The following is an 18844-nucleotide window of genomic DNA, read 5'->3' on the forward strand; positions in this document are numbered from 1 at the left end:
TTGCACTGATTTGGCAAAGCACAGAGTGTGGGAAGAGGTGGAGGAGTTCAGAGGTAGAAAAGGTGACATAAACCATCCAGGCCAGGCTCGTATAACCTCAGTTACAGAGGTAGAGGGAGAGGAATCTGATTACTTCCATTGCGTTTGCACCTTTAAAACATTAATCCCCTCCATCACTTGCCACCATTACTTGGCAAAGTCTAATTGATTAGTTAAGTGTAGAAGCTCATTTAACAAACTTTTCCACAGGTAGTGTGTGCCCTTGGCGGTAACCATGATATCTTCCTCTACACTACCTAAGGCACTCTGCACTGAAACACTCCTCTGGCTTACTACTGTTTTATTTAGAGTAGTCAGTTCTGTAAAATAATTCTATCATCTGCTCCATTTCTGCACATTCTCTTAGTGGGGGACAGGGGAGGCTCCATTATAACTTAGTTCTCCAAATGCCTCATTTGTAAAACTAATGAAAAGAATCCTGGAATGTTTCTGAGAAATGGGGATATCCAGTTACTGCATGTGCACCGGTAAAATCTTTATATGAGCATGTGACTGGAGGGTGCCTGTGACTAGGTCTGCTATAAAACTTACCACACACACACACACACACACAAACAGAGCTATGCACTTTTCCATGTTGGTCATTTCCCTTTGCCAGTAGGGCCAAGATGACAAAAGATTTTTTTCCCATTACGGAATGCCTAATATATGAAAGCTGCTGTGGGAACAATAAAGCTGATGGGATACGATTGTAAACCAAAGCGCATCAAGATAAAAAGTCAGAATCAGGAGAGAGAGAGAGAGAGAGAGAGAGAGAGAGAGAGAGAGAGAGAGAGAGAGAGACTCTGTACAGAACCATATGTCACTCTACTATTTATACCACTGTAAGAAGGGGCACTTTTAACTCAGTGTGGGGTTTGGAGGAGGGTGGTTTTACATACAAAGTGGGAGATACAAACAGCAAAGTTGACATCACTAAAGATTTTCTGCTGTTTGCACTCTACCTAGCTTCAGGTAGAGTGCATTATACAAATTAACTGCTCTTGTACCGTTCATTGTTTCAAACTGCATAAAATCTTCAGTGATGTCAACTTTGCTGTTTGTACCTCCTACTGTGTATTAAAACCACCCCCCAAAACTACCGCACCCCCAAAACCCCACACCAAGTTAAAAGTGCCCCATCTTACCATGGTATAAATAGTAGAGTGACATATTGTTCTTTACAGAGGGAGTCAGTCTCTCTCTCTTTCTCTCATTGTTAAAGCAAAGTGCATGTGTACCTTGCAACAGCACAGGCTATTGAAAACTGCCCCCAAATATGGACATTTTGTCCCTTAATTTTACTTTTGTGATAGGAGAGCAGACCTCTGGAACATGCAGCACACTGTTATCCATATTGTTATCAATCATAAGCATACAATGGGATAATGGAATGCATTTCAATTTGGCATGTTTGATGAGAACATGAAACTTTGCTAGTTTTCTTAAAAGCTCTAAATTATTCAAAGCACCGCACTAGTTGCATGCTTTACTTTATGGACAGCTACCAAAATGGAAATAACATGAATTGTTGGAAAGATAATATTCAATATGATATGTACCACAGCTGTACACAAGTCAGCAAGCGTAAGTTCCAAAGCTTTTATGTAACATTTGCTGTCCACAGTAGCACAGATAAGTAGTTCAGGTTCTCTTTGTAGCCCTCAGTAAATTTCAGAACAACATAAAGGTGCATAAAAAGGAGTTGAACTAGCACAAGTTTGAAACGTGTGAGCAGTCGCGTCAAGCAAAACGCAGAAACTGTGAAGTTCAGAATCTGGCAGTCTTATCAGCTGTGCGCCCTGCCCAGAAAACGCTCTCTGGCTTCCTTCCAGGCTGGAATCACATCCCTGGGTCACTAGAAGTATCCCTCCCCACCTCCCCTCTCAAAAAAGTACTCTTTCCAAGCTCTTTTAAATGGAGGTTTGTTTGTTTTTTTTAAAAAAGTAACTTCCTTACCTGCATAGTGGTCAAAGACTGTAGGTATGTATTCTTCTGGGAAGGCATCGTTGGCGTAACTCATCAGCAAGCAGGTTTTCCCAACTGCACCGTCCCCTACCACCACACACTTCAGCATCTTCTTCACGTTGTTGCTGCTACCACCGGTGCTGGCATCTTCCTCTTTCCTGCTCATTTTTACAGCTGTGGCTGCGATCTCCTCCAAGTGTACATGAAGGCAGGATGAAGCGAGTGCTAAGGACTCGCTTTAGTCTTCCTAAATTTTTTTTTGGGGGGGGGGGGGTGTAGGGAGGGAAGGAGCCTGAAGCTCAGGAAATTAATCTATGGCCCCCATGCTGTTGCAATATCCTTTAATCATATTTGTTTTACAGTAAACCGTAGAGGTAATGTCTAGTGTTGTTTTTGCTTAAAGCCCCCCCCCTCCCGCCTTCCCCCAGACTGTCTTTCCTTCTAAGACTGAGTCAGCAAGCTTACCTCATTCTGACAGGCATGTTGGTATTCAATGCAACTTAAAAACACACTATTAAGAGTCTAAACTATTAGTTCTTTTCTCCCCATCTCCAGCCTGGCCACAGAAGTGAGGGGCTCCAGCTAAATCCACTCCATTTTTCCATTACATTTCAAGGTCTAATATGGAGGAGAGGTAAAGTTTCTAATCGAGTTTTTTCCTTTCTTTCTCCGGCTTGCTGTGTGTGTGTGTGTGTGTGTGTGTGTGTCAGGAAATCATGGGTTTCCTGCTGAATTCCATATTAGGATCAGTGGGCTGGTGAAGGATTTGAAACAATGGGAGTTCTGTGCGTGTTTGCACTTCATGGGAACTTTGCCAAGATATAGAGTAAGAAAAACACTAGAGGTCTCACTGCAGGCGAAAATGTTAGACTTCCTGTTTCGTCCCCTGTACTCTGTGCAGTTCTGTATGTAGCAGGAGAAGTGTGTGTGTGTGTGTGTGTGTCTATGTGTCTCAGAGAGTGAGAGAGAGAGAGAGAGAAAGAGAGAGAAAGGACGAGAGAGAAAGAGAGAGAGAGAGAAAGAGATGATGTCAGTACAAGAGGGAATAGCCATCCTATTAAGTGTAACTGAGGAAAACGGAATCAGCTCAACCACAGAATGCGTCCTTTGTTGAACACATGGGAAGAAATAACAGTTATATAACACACATCTCTTAAACAATCAACTGTTAACAAACAAACAAAAAATGGTATTGGAGTCACAAAATGGAGCAAAGTCACTTGAGGAAATAAGTCTGATTCAGTAACGTTTATCTGCCCTTCAGTGTCTATGGGAAGAAAGCTTAGGGAATCAGGCCCGTGGTACAGCTGTTGGAACTACATACCAGCGCACATCAAAGCATATTATTATACAGCTGTTGTTATCCTGCTCTCACATGTGAAAAAGGAAAACTGTGGCAAAAGTTTGACGTTCCAGAGCACATGTTCTCTGGCTCTCAGGAGTTAATCAAATCAAAGTGCATAGTAACAATCATTGAACTTGTTGACCTACAGTACTCCCCTCACCCCTTTTCCCTATCACTGGGACGCCTATTATAGTTCATTTATGGCAGCCACACTACTTTATATTTCCTGGTAAATGTCATCTTTAGCTCATTCGAATTCCGACCTGAAGAAGAGAGTTTTAGCTCTGGAAAGCTAGTCTAGAAATGCATTTATTTACTTAATAAATTTATATACACTGCATAACCAGTGCAAGCTATGAAAGCAGTTTAAGTTAGTCCAATAAAAAGCCGTCACCAGATATATATTTTTGGGTTTATATCTGCTAACCTTTATTTCTAAGGTGCCAGGTAACCATATTCTATTTGGATAAAGCCTTGTGTTTCACACATCTTTCAAAGGGTTCACAGCCTGCTAAGAGTCCATGCTCCACAACAATATGCTCTGCTAATGTTTATGATACATAATCGAAGTGATCTGAACTTCGTAAACCCCATTGCCCTAAAATTCACAGGCATGACAAATACAATACAGTAATAGTCAGCTCAGGTGGTGGTGGCTTTGCTATATGTTCGTAAGCACGGGAGTGAATAGGAGTTTCCTTATGAGCCCCTGTCCTCTCTCTGGGATATGCCAGGGTTAGTGCCTACGGCTTAGGTTTCCAACCTCCCATCTTTTCCAGTTTACACTTAGCGCAGCGGTCCCTCTTTATAACAAATGGCCTAGGAGCAAACAACCTAGACATTAGAGATGTGCATTCGTTTTTGCCGAATTGGAAAATTGCAACAAAATTGTCCAATTCGGCATGTTTCAGGGAGCCCGAAAAAAATCAGGATTTTCCCATTTTTTCGCAAAAATTTGTTTTTCCAATTAGTGCGCACTAACGGGAGTCAGTGCGCGCTAACTCCCCGTTAGTGCGCGCTAACTCCCGTTAGCGCGCACTGACAAAAACTAACAAAAAGTAACAAAAAATAACAAAATCTAACGGTTTTTGTTAGTGCGCACTAACAAGAGTTAGTGCGCGCTAACGGGGAGTTAGCGCGCACTAATGGGGAGTTAGCGCGCACTAACTAAAAATCGATTTTTCGCGAAAAAAAAGATCCGAACCGAAAAAAAAACGACATTTTCCATGGCGGCCAAAAAACGAAGAACGACATGAACACAAAAAACGATGCACATCTCTACTAGACATAAAGATGGTTTGTTAAAATAAATTCCAACTGCAACAAAAAACAGAGGGCCAGGCAGTTTAGGGCACAAGCTTCCCACCAAGAGACAGAAAACTCACCTTTGCAGGAACACAAATAGCAATAGCAACAAGAACCTGGCTGTTATTTTATTTTCACAAGGTCTTTCACGGCATGACGCTGCTGATGGGTGGGAAATACATGCAAGATTTTCAGACTCCATTGAGAAATACCAGTAAATTGCAAATCCTCTGTGTCAATCAATAGTAGCAGTTGCAATAATGTTATTATCTTTGACTCATAGTTAATTCTCATTGTTCAATAGGCAAATATACACCTCTTATAGACTGGTGTTAACAGTTTTAAACTGTATGCAACAGTCAGAGATAAGAAAGGGGTTTTTTATCATTAGAAACCAAATTTCCCCAATAATTTATAGTAGAATATAGTGATATTCGACACTAATGCCCGCCCAGCTGTGCCTTATTGTATGCTTGATATATATCTATGTTTTCCATGAATGATGTACCAGTAAAAGGATGACTGTGCAGAATGTATCCATGCTATTAAAGGATGTTTTATTAAACTTTAGAAAGATGTAAATGCATTGCTACTTGGCAGATGGAGACAGAAAGGCAAAAGAGAGTTAGGAAGATAGATAGAAGTGTGGAGATCGAGAATGGTAACGATAGTCCTCTAATGCCCTGAAATGCCTACCAAATGTTTATACTCACTGAGAGCTTCCCAGAAACTCTAATGAATTACAAAAGTAAGAAAGCACTGGGTATATACATAAACAACATCTTCCCCAAAGTAGAAGCTATCACATACCAGGGGGTATCAGAAGTACTGGGCTGCCCTACATACTCTAGACAATGCCCTTAATGTCTCTAATTTCCCCGTACTTGTGGAAAAAACCTTACTTTTTATTTTTACAATTTGCTAATAAAAATTACCTTGACTCATCTATAAACCAGTGTCTTTTTTCCAAGCTGTATTAAATAGAAATGCCACGGTCTCCTAAGATAACAATAATACAGAAACCTGAAATTCTGAAATAGACTTTCCTGACCTAGGAGAGCTCTCGCTCCCGATGGGCAGAGATGTACGACTTAATAGGGCTTTCCACTAGAGTGATCTGTGTTAATACAGTAATTCACTCTAACCATGTGTTATGGCACATTACTTGCATGTTGCTGTTCATTTCCCTATCTACTTAAGTCTGTAAAGAAATCCATCAGTAATTCATTTTCCTCGTTTTCTTCTTTGGTGGGTTTATTAGACGTAGCATTCCTGCTGTACAACGAGTATACTTTTAGCCATCTTTACGGGAGGCATTTCCAGGGGTATGTATTGGGCGGAATCTGAAAATAAGCTGCTTAGAATATATTTTCCAATCTAACCCCGCTATTTTCTATAGAAATCTACCCACACAAAAAGCAACTGTAGATGGCAAGTTTCAAAAAATTAACGACGCATATACCGGTACTTGTTTTTTTTTTTGTTTTTTTTTAAGCTTGAAGCAAAAATGTGTGGACTTTGTCCTAATGTGGACAACATTCTGAATATTACCCCTACTAAGGCAGGAAGTGAAAGAGGTTTTTATAAGTCACAGGATAGTCTTGATAGCTGTTAGGTTTGCTGCACTCATAATATAATACACATTAAATTACCATATTTTTCGAAGGTTTACTTATGTGTTATTTTCTAAATCAAACTTTTGCAAAACCTTAGGAAAGAAAGTGATAAAAACTTCAGTATATGCTGCATACTAATGAAGGCAAAGCAATTGCTGACTAAGGATTTGCAGGTCAAAAACTTTTTGTTTCATTTAATTTTGTTTCTGGTGGTGGAGGAAGGGGTTTTCTGGGAGTGGGGAGGGGTTTTCTGGTCAAATTTAATTTTGTTGGGGGTAGAGACCTGAAGCTTTCTTTCATTTTTTTTGTTTCAGGAAATAGTGCACACTGTTTGGAAATAGTATATTCTATTTCCTAAATCAAAAAAGAAAAGAAAAGAAAAAATCTGAATTTCAACAGGATTTTTTTTCTTACAGTTGCAAAAACCATGAAATTAAAGTATTTAGTTGCATTTTTTCATTTTGTTTGCAAATGAATGCATATCTCTTGGGTCAGTGCAGTCAGTGCAGTTAAAATGTCAAGTCATAAAAATTTAGCCAGGTAAGAAAAGGGCCTGATGAGGCGTTCTTGGGGAGGACTTTCACATTTAGCCATTGTTAGGGTTTTGAGGTGTTGGAGTGGATTCTTGGGTACTGCGGTGATGGCCACTCCCACGGGGAGGAGCACGGTGAGGAACCGCAGTACTAGGCTAGACTCTATACACGGAAACACAGTGAATTAGTATTTATTATACAGCTTGGTGGTACTGCCCAGGGGTGGCAGCAGTGAGGTAACCCAGTAGGTAGTCCAGGGGTACTCGGGAGAGGAGACCAGTCCCATGTTCGTGTAGCGCAGAGTGGAAGAGAGAGCCCAGATGTAGACTCCCAGCGCTGAAGCTGTAGATGAAACAAGCTGAAGAAGTTACCGGTAAGTTACTGATGTAGGTTGCTGTATTGATGATAATCCTGGCAGGCAGAAGTAGTAACTGTAGGCACCAATGTAGGGAAAGCAGGCCCTCGAGGAGCGAGTACCCGATATCCCAGATAGGTACCTGAAAGAAAGCACAAGGGCCCCCGAGGAGCGGGTACCCGGGTTAGCGTTGGCCCAGAAGGGTAGAGAGCTTTCAGCGGCAGCTGGTAGCGGCAGAGCAGCTTAGACTGGTACGAGACAAGTCCTTGCTAACTCGATTTGTTCGCAAACGAAAGGAAGGCTAAATACCCGGATGGCGTGACGTCACTCAGAGGGGACGCCCTCGAGGTTCCCGCCATGACGTGGATAAAGTCGTGGGTGGCGTGCACGCGCGCACCCTAGGAGGCCCTCAGAAAATCCATGGCGAACACCGTCGCCGTCGCCGTTCCGGGGACGCCGGAGAGAGCAGCATGAAGACGCGGCAGCAGCCATCTTCCCAAGGCTTGAGGAGAGAGAGTGAAGAAAGGTAAGGCACAGAGGTCGAAGCCGTCTGAGACCAACGGACGCAACAGCCATTTAGCACAATATTTTGTGCTTACTGGCTGGATTTTGCCAGGTAACCCCAGCCTCAGATATAGTAGATCTAAATCTTTCCACTCAAATTTTGAATGGGTGGATTTAGATGGATATTTAGCCACACAATTAGCTAGGTATGTGTGCTAAATATGCTTTGAAATATAATCAATTAAATTTACCTGGTTATCATACCTGATCTGCAAGTTTTTGAATATCAACCCCTTAGCATGCATGTGCAATAGCATACTACATTACATTGGTTGCAATGTAAACCAGAGTGATAATTAACTTTGTTATTTGAACTTCGGTATAGAAAAGTTATAAATAAATAAATAAATACTATCCACTAACTGTCGGATGCTAAAAGCTCTACGAGTGCCAAAGCCAGGAGATATGCCTGTGACTCGACCCAGCGCGCGCCATGCGGATTTTTAAAAAACGCACGAGTACACGCATATCTCCTGGTCCGCACACAAATGAAAAAGTTCAAAAAGGGGTGAGCAGGCCGAGTCTGTAACATGAAGCCTGCTCGTAAGTATTTATGCTCACAGGTGTGCGCCAAGGTCCCCTACCGCATAACTTTACTTCTGCTACGGACGGTGTGAAGTAATTAAATAACATAAAATAAGGCTAGTCAGCAGCGGCTTTAAAGGTCAGAGCTAATAGGGTAAAAGGAAGGCACGTTTGCTAGGGGGTTTAGGAAATCCTCTCCTTTACTGAGGCAAAATGGGAATGAACTGGGGAAACAGGTAATTGCAACGGCACGAGTATCTTCTAAAATCCCCCCCAGTTACGCGCTTGAGGTGCGCACATATATGCAGGTATAGCCGTGCGCACATATATGCAGGTATAGCCGATTTTATAACATGCGCATATATATGTGTATATACATGCGTCCATGTTCATGAGCCAGCAAATGCGCGCACATGTGAGCGGGTCTTAAAATTCACCTCTAAAGCTCTAGCATGCACGTTAAATCGATCCCAGAAGATATTGGCATGCACATACATGTAAATGAAGGAACATCAGGTGCACATTAGGCCTTATCAGGTGCACTGGAAATAGCGTGGTATGCTTTTCTCTATGCATTATTTAGCTTGTGCTTGCTAAGGCCCAAAATGTAACACTTGACTCAGATCAGGTGTTAACTTTTTAGCATGTATGTTATTTCAAGGGCTCAGCTAACAGGGTGGCTGCTGGAGCAGGAGTTGGTGGAAGAGTGGAACAGAGGACAGGGGAGAGCTGGAGAAGAGGGATAAAGTGAGAACTGGAGAAAAAATGCCAGAGAGGATAGAAAGAAAGAGAGAAGAGGAGAGAGAGAGATGTAGAACCAAAAAGGAGGAAAAGATGGGACAAGACAAAGGAGGTGGTGAGAGGTGCTGGAATAGGAGGACAGAAACAACAAAGGAGAACAAGGAAACCATCAACGGGCATGAATTTTTGTGCTCTTTTCTCAGATACCCTTTGAAGGGGGCAATTTTCAAACTGTCTGCATTGTTATAAAGTTTGTGAGTGCTGTTTACTGGTGGACTTGGCACCAAATTTCAAACAGAAAACATGGCATGGGTACAGAGTAACATTTGCACTTGCTTTTTGTGTGGGTAGAATTTTCATGGAAATAAAGCATATAGAGTTCAAAATTCAGTCTAGGCATGTTAATTCCCTCCCCCAACCTAAACACACCTCTAAATTCAGCGGTCATACTGAGGGAGGATAATTTTCAGAAGTGATGCTTTAGGCAGACATAACATGAAATCTGCATACTTTTTTTATTTGGGTTAACGTCCATGTTAACAGCAAGCAACTGCAGTGTTGAGGCTAATTATTTTTTTGTTCCAACAGTTTCCTTCTGCTTGTAGGGGCTTCCAGTTCAATCAAAACCAGGGCTGGTGTCTGGCACCATGAACCTTCTGTCGCAAATACCCAGGATTAGTCTCTTCCTATTTTACATCTCCCTCTCAATTATGCTTTACTTTGATCATTGCAGTGACCAGGGATCGTGTGACAGGCTTCTTTCCAGGACCCTGCAATCATAAGCCCTACATCAGGCCGCTGAGTGTTAGCATCGCTCGATGACTACGACCCTCTCATCCCCTTTAGAGGCTGTGAATGCTTCTTCCACAGCAGTCCCAGCCCCATCTGACCCAGGGAGTGAAAGAACTGAGCAGGAAATTGAACCCTGGTCTCTCTGTATGGCAGCAGGAGGCCCTGCCACTGAGCCAACGGACCAGTTCCAAGACTAATAGTTAGTGTAAGTGTTAAAATATTTTGTGCGTAGCTTGGTAAGTGATATTTTAGTGTGTATGCTAAAAATGTTAATTTGAGTTTCTGTGCATAGGCCCCTGGCACACTGGCCAGGCAGTCTGGCTTTACACTTGGTGTCACTTTAATGACAGGGTAATAATAAGGCCAGGGTATACTGGCTGGGACTCAGTCTGCCCAGAGGCAAGGCAGACCCCAGGTACAAAGCAGAAGAAATGAATCTCTTAATGTGGTGTTCCAGATTTAATTGGAACTTTCCTCCATTACCCCTTCGATCAACAAAGATCTCTTTTACAGAAATGTCATCTAAGTTTCTCTCCATTCATTTATTTACTCATATTTTGTTTCCCACCTGTCCAATGACACTGCAGGCAAGTTCCAAAACAATCAACATCAAGTTACAATTTAAAAAGAAACACCACACAAAATAGCAGTTAAAAAAAATCTCAGCACACTCAATACTCAGACATAACAATGCAAAGCCATAGAGACCAACTTTCAAACCTATTCGTAGTACAGCATTTATGTTCGTAAGAGGCCATGGGGATGGTAACTTTCAAAAAGCCGTGTAGTCATTGATGTAAGCACGTATGCCAGCTTGCGCCCAGAGATGCGGCCATTTTATAACATACACACGTATATGCATGTCTGGTATAAAATTGTCTGTATGCGTGTACTTGTGCACACAATTTTATATGGATGCGCGCATGCACGCACAAATGCCAGCTCTAGCACGTAAGTGGGGAGGATTTTATTAGATACGCGCGCTGACACAATAGTCCTTTTGCCCAGTTAACAGATCGGATTTCCTAACTCCCCCCTCTTATTTAGCCTCCTTTATACTCTTCTGACCCCGACACTTAAAGTCCTGCTGACTCATCTGTTTTTTTAAAGTAAAGTTACATGGTAAGGGACCCCGGCGTGCACTTGTGCACGCAAATAATTATGCACACATTTTAAAGTAATTTCCTGGAATGCCCATATCCTAGCTAGCTCCTCCCCAAGGGGGAGGAGCTAGCATTTTGTAATACTCCGTAGGCGGAGTTAATGATCTATTGTGGGTTGGCTCCCACAGAGTGGCAGTCTGTATGATACCGCTCTAGTAGTGTAAGGAATAAACACTTAATGGAAATTGCTGAATCCTTGGGCCGATGCAGATGACAGTGCCCCCAGGAGGAAATCCTGAGAGGGACCACCGGCTAGGCTGGAGTATGGAGACAAACACAGATAGTTCTTTATTAGACAGGAAGTAGAACCACCGGAGGTGGCAGTAGTGAGCTGATGTGCCCGGCAGCGCTGAAGTCCCTCAGATACTGGAATTGCAATCTCTGGGTTGCTGAGCTGTAGAGAGAGACTATAGGTAGTGAGCAGACTGGGTATGCTGGATACATAACCAGTAGTAGATGATACACTCACAATTGTAGATATCTGTAATGGCTTCTATGCAACAGAGAATCTTCAGTATATTCAGGAACAGGAGCCATAGGTGAGTACTGGTTCCTATATGCAGTCTGGAATAAGAACTCACAATATCTGTGTATGAGATGGCTTCTGGAATAGAAGAGAGTCTTTGGAGGGTTTTAAGAACATAGGCTCTCATGGAGTGAGTACCCGTTCCTATCTGCAATATGTAATAGTAATTCACAAGATTCACAAATTTCAGTAATTCACAAGTAATTCACAAGATTCACAAAACGCCGCAGCCAGAATCCTAACTAACACTAATAGAAGAGACCATATTACCCCCATCTTGAACTACCTCCACTGGCTACCCATCAAACAGAGAATCATATATAAAACCTTAACCATTATCCATAAAACAATTCATAACGTCGCACCTATATCTCTACAAACCCAACTTCGCCTACAATCATCGGCCAGACCCATCAGAAGTGCCTACAAAGGCACATTAGTCGCAGTTCCCGCCAAATCAACGTTAAGAAAAAGAGCACTATCCACTGCGGGACCACATCAATGGAATGCGCTCCCACCAGACATAAGACTCGAACCCAATCTACCAGAGTTCAAAAAAAGGTTAAAAACCTGGCTCTTCAGGCAAGCATTCCAATTCCCAGAGTGAAACTAGGCACCTCCTCCTGTCTTTCAGATCCAACCATTGCAAGGTGTCACAAACACATTGACACTCAATTTCATACACGGACTTGATTATTCACAATATCTATTTAAGTCATCCTTTTCATATTATATTATTTAACCGATTACTTGCAGACTATTCACGCTACCAACGTTCCTTGTAAAACGTGAACACGAATAATGTTATAACAATATTATAGGTTTGTTAAATACTATTGTTACTTTCACTGTTCCTTGTAATAATGTTCAATAGTTGATTGTTGTCATTCTGTGTAAAAAACCCCAGTCTAATCTACCAGACCAGGGCAACCTTTTCGTTACTTGTAAACCGGACTGATTTGTATTGCATACAGGAATTCCGGTATATAAAAATTAAAAATAAATAAATAAATAAATAAATAAATAAGATATAGGTATGCGATAGCTTCTGAGATAGAAGAGAGTTTTTGAAGGGTTTTAGGAACATGGGCCCTCGTGGAGCGAGTACCGGTTCCTATCTGCAATCTACAATAATAACTCACGATCTCCGTACCTGTGATAACGTCTTAGACAGAAGAGAGTCTTCAAAGATTAGGAACATAGGCCCTCATGGAGCGAGTACCGGTTCCTATCTGTAATAGAACTCACAGTGTTCACGTCTGCGATAGATTCCAGACAGTACGGAGTCTTCTGAGCATTCAGGGAAGTAGGCCCTCGAGGAGCGAGTACCAGATCCCGTCTTAGCAATCTGAAATCAAGAAGAGAGAGCGGGGCCCCCCAAGGAGCAGGTACCTCTAGGTAAGTTTGTGGAGGCAGAGTAGCAGAGAGAAATTCCCCCCCCCCCCCTTGCTAACTCGATTCGTAGTTGCAAGCAAAGACCTTTTAAGTTGGAAGCGGATGACGTCACTACGGGGGAACGCCCCCGAGGTTCATGCCCTTGCCGGTACAAACTCTGGAGCGCGCGAGCATGCGCGCTCTTACATCATCATCAGGAACATGGCGGATCCACAGCGTCAGGCCAGCCCGGGGATTCCAAGGAGAAGTGGTGAGGAGAAGCTGCGGCAGCATCTGTCCGTCACACCCGAAGGGAGTCACCACCAAGGTAGAGAGGGTGGAGCGAGAGCGAGAACAGGTACGAATGCAACACCTGCCCATGCTCTGCCCAGACCATACCTCACTCTGCCCGTTTTTTATTGTTTTTGATTTGTGTGCATATGGGAGATACACACGTACTCGTGTGCTTTTTAAAATTCATGAGGTGCACGCCGGCCTGAGACAGGCATCTTTCTCCCAGCTTTTGGCATGTATAGGGTTTTTTAAGATCAAACTTATAGAGAGTAATGCTAGCATTTTATAAACTGTGCAGTGGGAGCAGCAGTTTATAAAATATCACAAAGTTCTGCTCCAAAAGTATGCACGTGTTTCAATATGTGTGAATATTTCCAATTCAAATAAATGAATTCTTTGTCTACCTGTTTTACAAACATATGTGTGTGTTTTTTAGGTACATAAAAAAATATAATATGTACACATAATAACCCTGATTTAGAAGTGGAGGTAGGTATGTTTTAAAGTATGTGCATATACCATTTTGAAAATATGAACTTGCATGGGTCCTGGAAATCACCAGTTTGCTAATATCTCTGCCAGTTCACCTAGACCCACTAGCACTTCACCCTAAATCCCCACAAGTTCACCCAGACCACCTACCGAAAAACTGCAGATGGCAGCTATGTCTGATTTTACTTGTATGAGTCGATTAGGTGTAAAAGTGTACAAACACAGTAGGTATGATCATTTATATGCATAAATCTCTTACAAAACAACAACTACCATGCATACTTCTATTCCCAGCCCCAGAATGCTCCTTCCTGCTCCATTTTTCCATGGGTGAAATGTATACCCGAAATAGAAAATATGCATCTATTGCGAACATATATAAAACAGCACATAGGCACATACATACTATTTATGCACATATATGCTATTGTTATGTGTGAAACCCCTCTGAAAACATAAGAACATGCTATACTGGGTCAGACCAAGGGTCCATCAAGCCCAGCATTCTGTTTCCAACAGTGGCCAATCCAGGCCATAAGAACCTGGCAAGTAACCAAAAACTAAGTCTATTCCATGTTACCGTTGCTAGTAATAGCAGTGTGCTATTTTCTAAGTCTACTTAATTAATAGCAGGTAATGTACTTCTCTTCCAAGAACTTATCCAATCCTTTTTTAAACACAGCTATACTAACTGCACTAACCACATCCTCTGGCAACAAATTCCAGAGTCTAATTGTGTGTTGAGTAAAAAAGAACTTTCTCCGATTAGTTTTAAATGTGCCACATGCTAACTTCATGGAATGACCCCTAGTCTTTCTATTATCTGAAAGAGTAAATAACCGATTCACATCTACCCGTTCTAGATCTCTCATAATTTTAAACACCTCTATCATATCCCCCCTCAGCCGTCTCTTCTCCAAGCTGAAAAGTCCTAACCTCTTTAGTCTTTCCTCATAGGGGAGCTGTTAGGGATGTGAATCGTTTTTTGACGATTTAAAATATCGTCCGATATATTTTAAATCGTCAAAAAATCGTTAGGGCCACGATACAATACCAATTCCCCCGATTTATCATTAAAAAATCGTAAATCGGGGGAAGGGGGAGGGCAGAAAAACCGGCACACTAAAACCCCCTAAAACCCACCCCCGACCCTTTAAATTAAATCCCCCACCCTCCCGAACCCCCCCCCCAATGCTTTAAATTACCTGGGGATCCGGCGGTGGTCCAGAACGGCGGCGGTCCGGAACAGCCCCCTCAATAGAATCGTGTTGTCTTCAGCCGGCGCCATTTTTCAAAATGGCCGCCGCACAATGGCGGCGGCCATAGACAAAAATGATTCGATGGAGGAGGTCGTTCCGGACCCCCGCTGGACTTTTGGCAAGTCTTGTGGGGGTCAGGAGGCCCCCCCAAGCTGGCCAAAAGTTTCCTGGGAGTCCAGCGGGGTTCCGGGAGCGATTTCTTGCCGCGAATCGTTTTCGTACGGAAAATGGCGCCGGCAGGAGATCGAGTGCAGGAGGTCGTTCAGCGGCGGTCCGGAACCCCCACTGAACGACCTCCATTTTGAAAAATGGCGCCGGCTGAAGACAACACGATTCTATTGAGGGGACCGTTCCGGACCGCCGCCGTTCTGGACCACCGCCGGATCCCCAGGTAATTTAAAGCATTTGGGGGGGGGGTTCGGGAGGGTGGGGGATTTAATTTAAAGGGTCGGGGTGGGTTTTAGGGGGGTTTAGTGTGCCGGCTCACGATTTTAACGATTTTTCACGATAGTTTACACACCCAAACGGCAACAATACGATTCCCTCCCCCTCCCAGCCGAAATCGATCGTTAAGACGATCGAGGACACGATTCACATCTCTAGGAGCTGTTCCATTCCCCTTATCATTTTGGTAGCCCTTCTCTGTACCTTCTCCATCGCAATTATATCTTTTTTGAGATGCTGCGACCAGAATTGTACACAGTATTCAAGGTGCGGTCTTACCATGGAGCGATACAGAGGCATTATGACATTTTCCGTTTTATTCATCATTCCCGTTCTAATAATTCCCAACATTCTGTTTGATTTTTTAACTGTTCAGCACACTGAACCGACGATTTCAATGTGTTATCCACTATGACGCCTAGATCACTTTCTTGGGTTGTAGCATGGGTTATAGCATGGCTTATTTTTCCCTATATGCATCACTTTGCACTTATCCACATTAAATTTCATCTGCCATTTGGATGCCCAATTTTCCAGTCTCACAAGGTCTTCCTGCAATTTATCACAATCTGCTTGTGATTTAACTACTCTGAACAATTTTGTATCATCTGCAAATTTGATTATCTCACTCATCATATTTCTTTCCAGATCATTTATAAATATATTGAAAAGTAGGGGTCCCAATACAGATCCCTGAGGCACTCCACTGCCCACTCCCTTCCACTGAGAAAATTGTCCATTTAATCCTACTCTCTGTTTCCTGTCTTTTAGCCAGTTTGCAATCCACGAGAGGACATCGCCACCTATCCCATGACTTTTTACTTTTCTTAGAAGCCTCTCATGAGGAGCTTTGTCAAACGCCTTCTGAAAATCCAAGTATACTACATCTACCGTTTCACCTTTATCCACATGTTTATTAACTCCTTAAAAAAAGTGAAGCAGATTTGTGAGGCAAGACTTGCCTTGGGTAAAGCCATGCTGACTTTGTTCCATTAAACCATGTTTTTCTATATGTTCTGTGATTTTAATGTTTAGAACATTTTCCACTATTTTTCCTGGCACTGAAGTCAGGCTAACCAGTCCGTAGTTTCCCGGATCGCCCCTGGAGCCCTTTTTAAATATTGGGGTTACTTTAGCTATCCTCCAGTCTTCAGGTACAATGGATGATTTTAATGATAGGTTACAAATTTTTATTAATAGTTCTGAAATTTCATTTTTTTAGTTCCTTCAGAACTCTGGGGTGTATACCATCCAGTCCAGGTGATTTACTACTCTTCAGTTTGTCAATCAGGTCTACCACATCCTCTAGGTTCACCGTGAATTGATTCAGTCCATCTGAATCATTGCCCATGAAAACCTTCTCCGGTACGGGTACCTCCCCAACATCCTCTTCAGTAAACACCGAAGCAAAGAAATCATTTAATCTTTCCGCGATGGCCTTATCTTCTCTAAGTGCCCCTTTAACCCCTCGATCATCTAACGGTCCGACTGACTCCCTCACAGGCTTTCTGCTTCGGATATATTTTAAAAAGTTTTTACTGTGAGTTTTTGCCTCTGCAGCCAACTTCTTTTCAAATTCTCTCTTAGCCTGTCTTAACAATGTCTTACATTTAACTTGCCAACGTTTATGCATTATCCTATTTTCTTCTGTTGGATCCTTCTTCCAATTTTTGAATGAAGTTCTTTTGGCTAAAATAGCTTCTTTCATCTCCCCTTTTAACCATGCCGGTAATCGTTTTGCCTTCTTTCCACCTTTCTTAATGTGTGGAATACATCTGGACTGTGCTTCTAGAATGGTATTTTTTTAAACAATTTTTTATCAATGACCATGCTTCTTGCACATTTTTTACTTTTGTAGCAGCTCCTTTCAGTTTTTTTCTAACAATTTTTCTCATTTTATCAAAGTTTCCCTTTTGAAAGTTTAGCACGAGAGCCATGTGATTTGCATACTGTTCCTCTTCCAGTCATTAATTCAAATTTGATCATATTATGATCACTATTGCCAAGCAGCCCCACCACCGTTACCTCTCTCACCAAGTCCTGTGCTCCACTGAGAATTATATCTAAAATTGCTCCCTCTCTCGTCGGTTCCTGAACCAATTGCTCCATAAAGCTATCATTTATTCCATCCAGGAATGTTATCTCTCTAGCGTGTCCCGATGATACATTTACCCAGTCAATATTGGGGTAATTTAAGTCTCCCATTATTACCGCACTACCAATTTGGTTAGCTTCCCTAATTTCTCTTAGCATTTCACTGTCCATCTCACTATCTTGACTCTATAGGCTTCAGCCTACTAAACTCATATCCTCTCTATTCTAAAAACTACTCCACTCATATACTTTGATGGTATTTTGTAACAGACTGACAATATTTTGAATGTCCACCACAAAAAATCAGATCTGGATCAGATTCAGGCAAGAAACCAGGCAAAACAAGATTTTCCCTCCAAAACAGATTCAGTTTTAGAAATGCGAATGAGGATCTGAGCTGCAATCCAAATCCGGGTATTTTGACTCTCCCATCTCTGGTACTATGTGACCAAACCTTTCATTAACAAAATCTTCTGGTAATTCCTATATACTGTTTTGGAATAGAAATTCAAAACATCATTCTTTTTTTCACTTTACTTTTATTAATATTTTCAAAATTATAAAACCAAGTTTACAGCTCATTGTTGAAAGGAAAAAGACAAGACACAAAATCATACAGATAGATTTTTAAAATGTTGCTTGCCAGTGGCGTACCTAAAGTATTTCACAACATACTTCCTTTGGCATCATCCCATATATAATTTTAAAATTTCCTGAACATCAATAAAATATTTCAAAACAGCAGAAACATCAAATAACACCCAATAATTAAACCTAATAAGGATTTTGAAAATCTCCCGCTCTCCATATCTGTCATCCTAAGATTGCTGTAGATTGAGGGCATGCTTGCACACACACAATATGCTCCCTCTCTCTCTCACACACATATATACACACTTGGTGAGAGAGAGAGGGAGCACACACACACACGCACACTCTTCCTCTTTGTCTCTCTCACACACACTTCCTTTCTGTCTCTCTCACACACACACACAGATGCTTCCTCTATCTTTCTCACACACACACACACACACACATGCTTCCTCTGTGTCTCTCTCTCTCACACACATACACATGCAGACAAAAACTGAAGTGGAAATCACAACAAGCCAGATTCTGTATGGAGTACAACAATGGGAAAGCAGAACATCACTATTCCTCAAAACAATACAATCAAGAAATATAAATCAATCGGAATAGTAAAACCATACTAAAAATACATATATCAAAACAGCTGATGTATAGAATTACCAAACACTAATAAAATATTTCAAGACAGCAGACACATTACATCCAATAATTAAAACTAACAAGATAAGAAACTTCTCCTGCTTTCCATACCTGGGAACTTTAGATTTCTAATCATCCTGAGATTGTTGTGGATTGCAGAAGAGTGCTCAAACTTTAACCCCTCT

General features: G+C 41.9%; 1 protein-coding gene across 1 annotated transcript in view; it reads right to left on the bottom strand.

Moving 5' to 3' along the window:
- Nucleotides 1-2701, bottom strand: part of RHOJ (ras homolog family member J) — a 186725-nt gene extending 184024 nt beyond the window's left edge. Inside the window, exon 1 of the mRNA XM_029598138.1 lies at nt 1999-2701. Coding sequence (XP_029453998.1) covers nt 1999-2173 — 175 coding nt within the window. The 5' untranslated portion in view covers nt 2174-2701. The remainder of the gene's footprint in view (nt 1-1998) is intronic.
- Nucleotides 2702-18844: the final 16143 nt, after the last annotated feature.

The sequence above is a fragment of the Rhinatrema bivittatum genome, chromosome 4 (assembly GCF_901001135.1).
Source record: "Rhinatrema bivittatum chromosome 4, aRhiBiv1.1, whole genome shotgun sequence".
NCBI lineage: Eukaryota > Metazoa > Chordata > Amphibia > Gymnophiona > Rhinatrematidae > Rhinatrema > Rhinatrema bivittatum.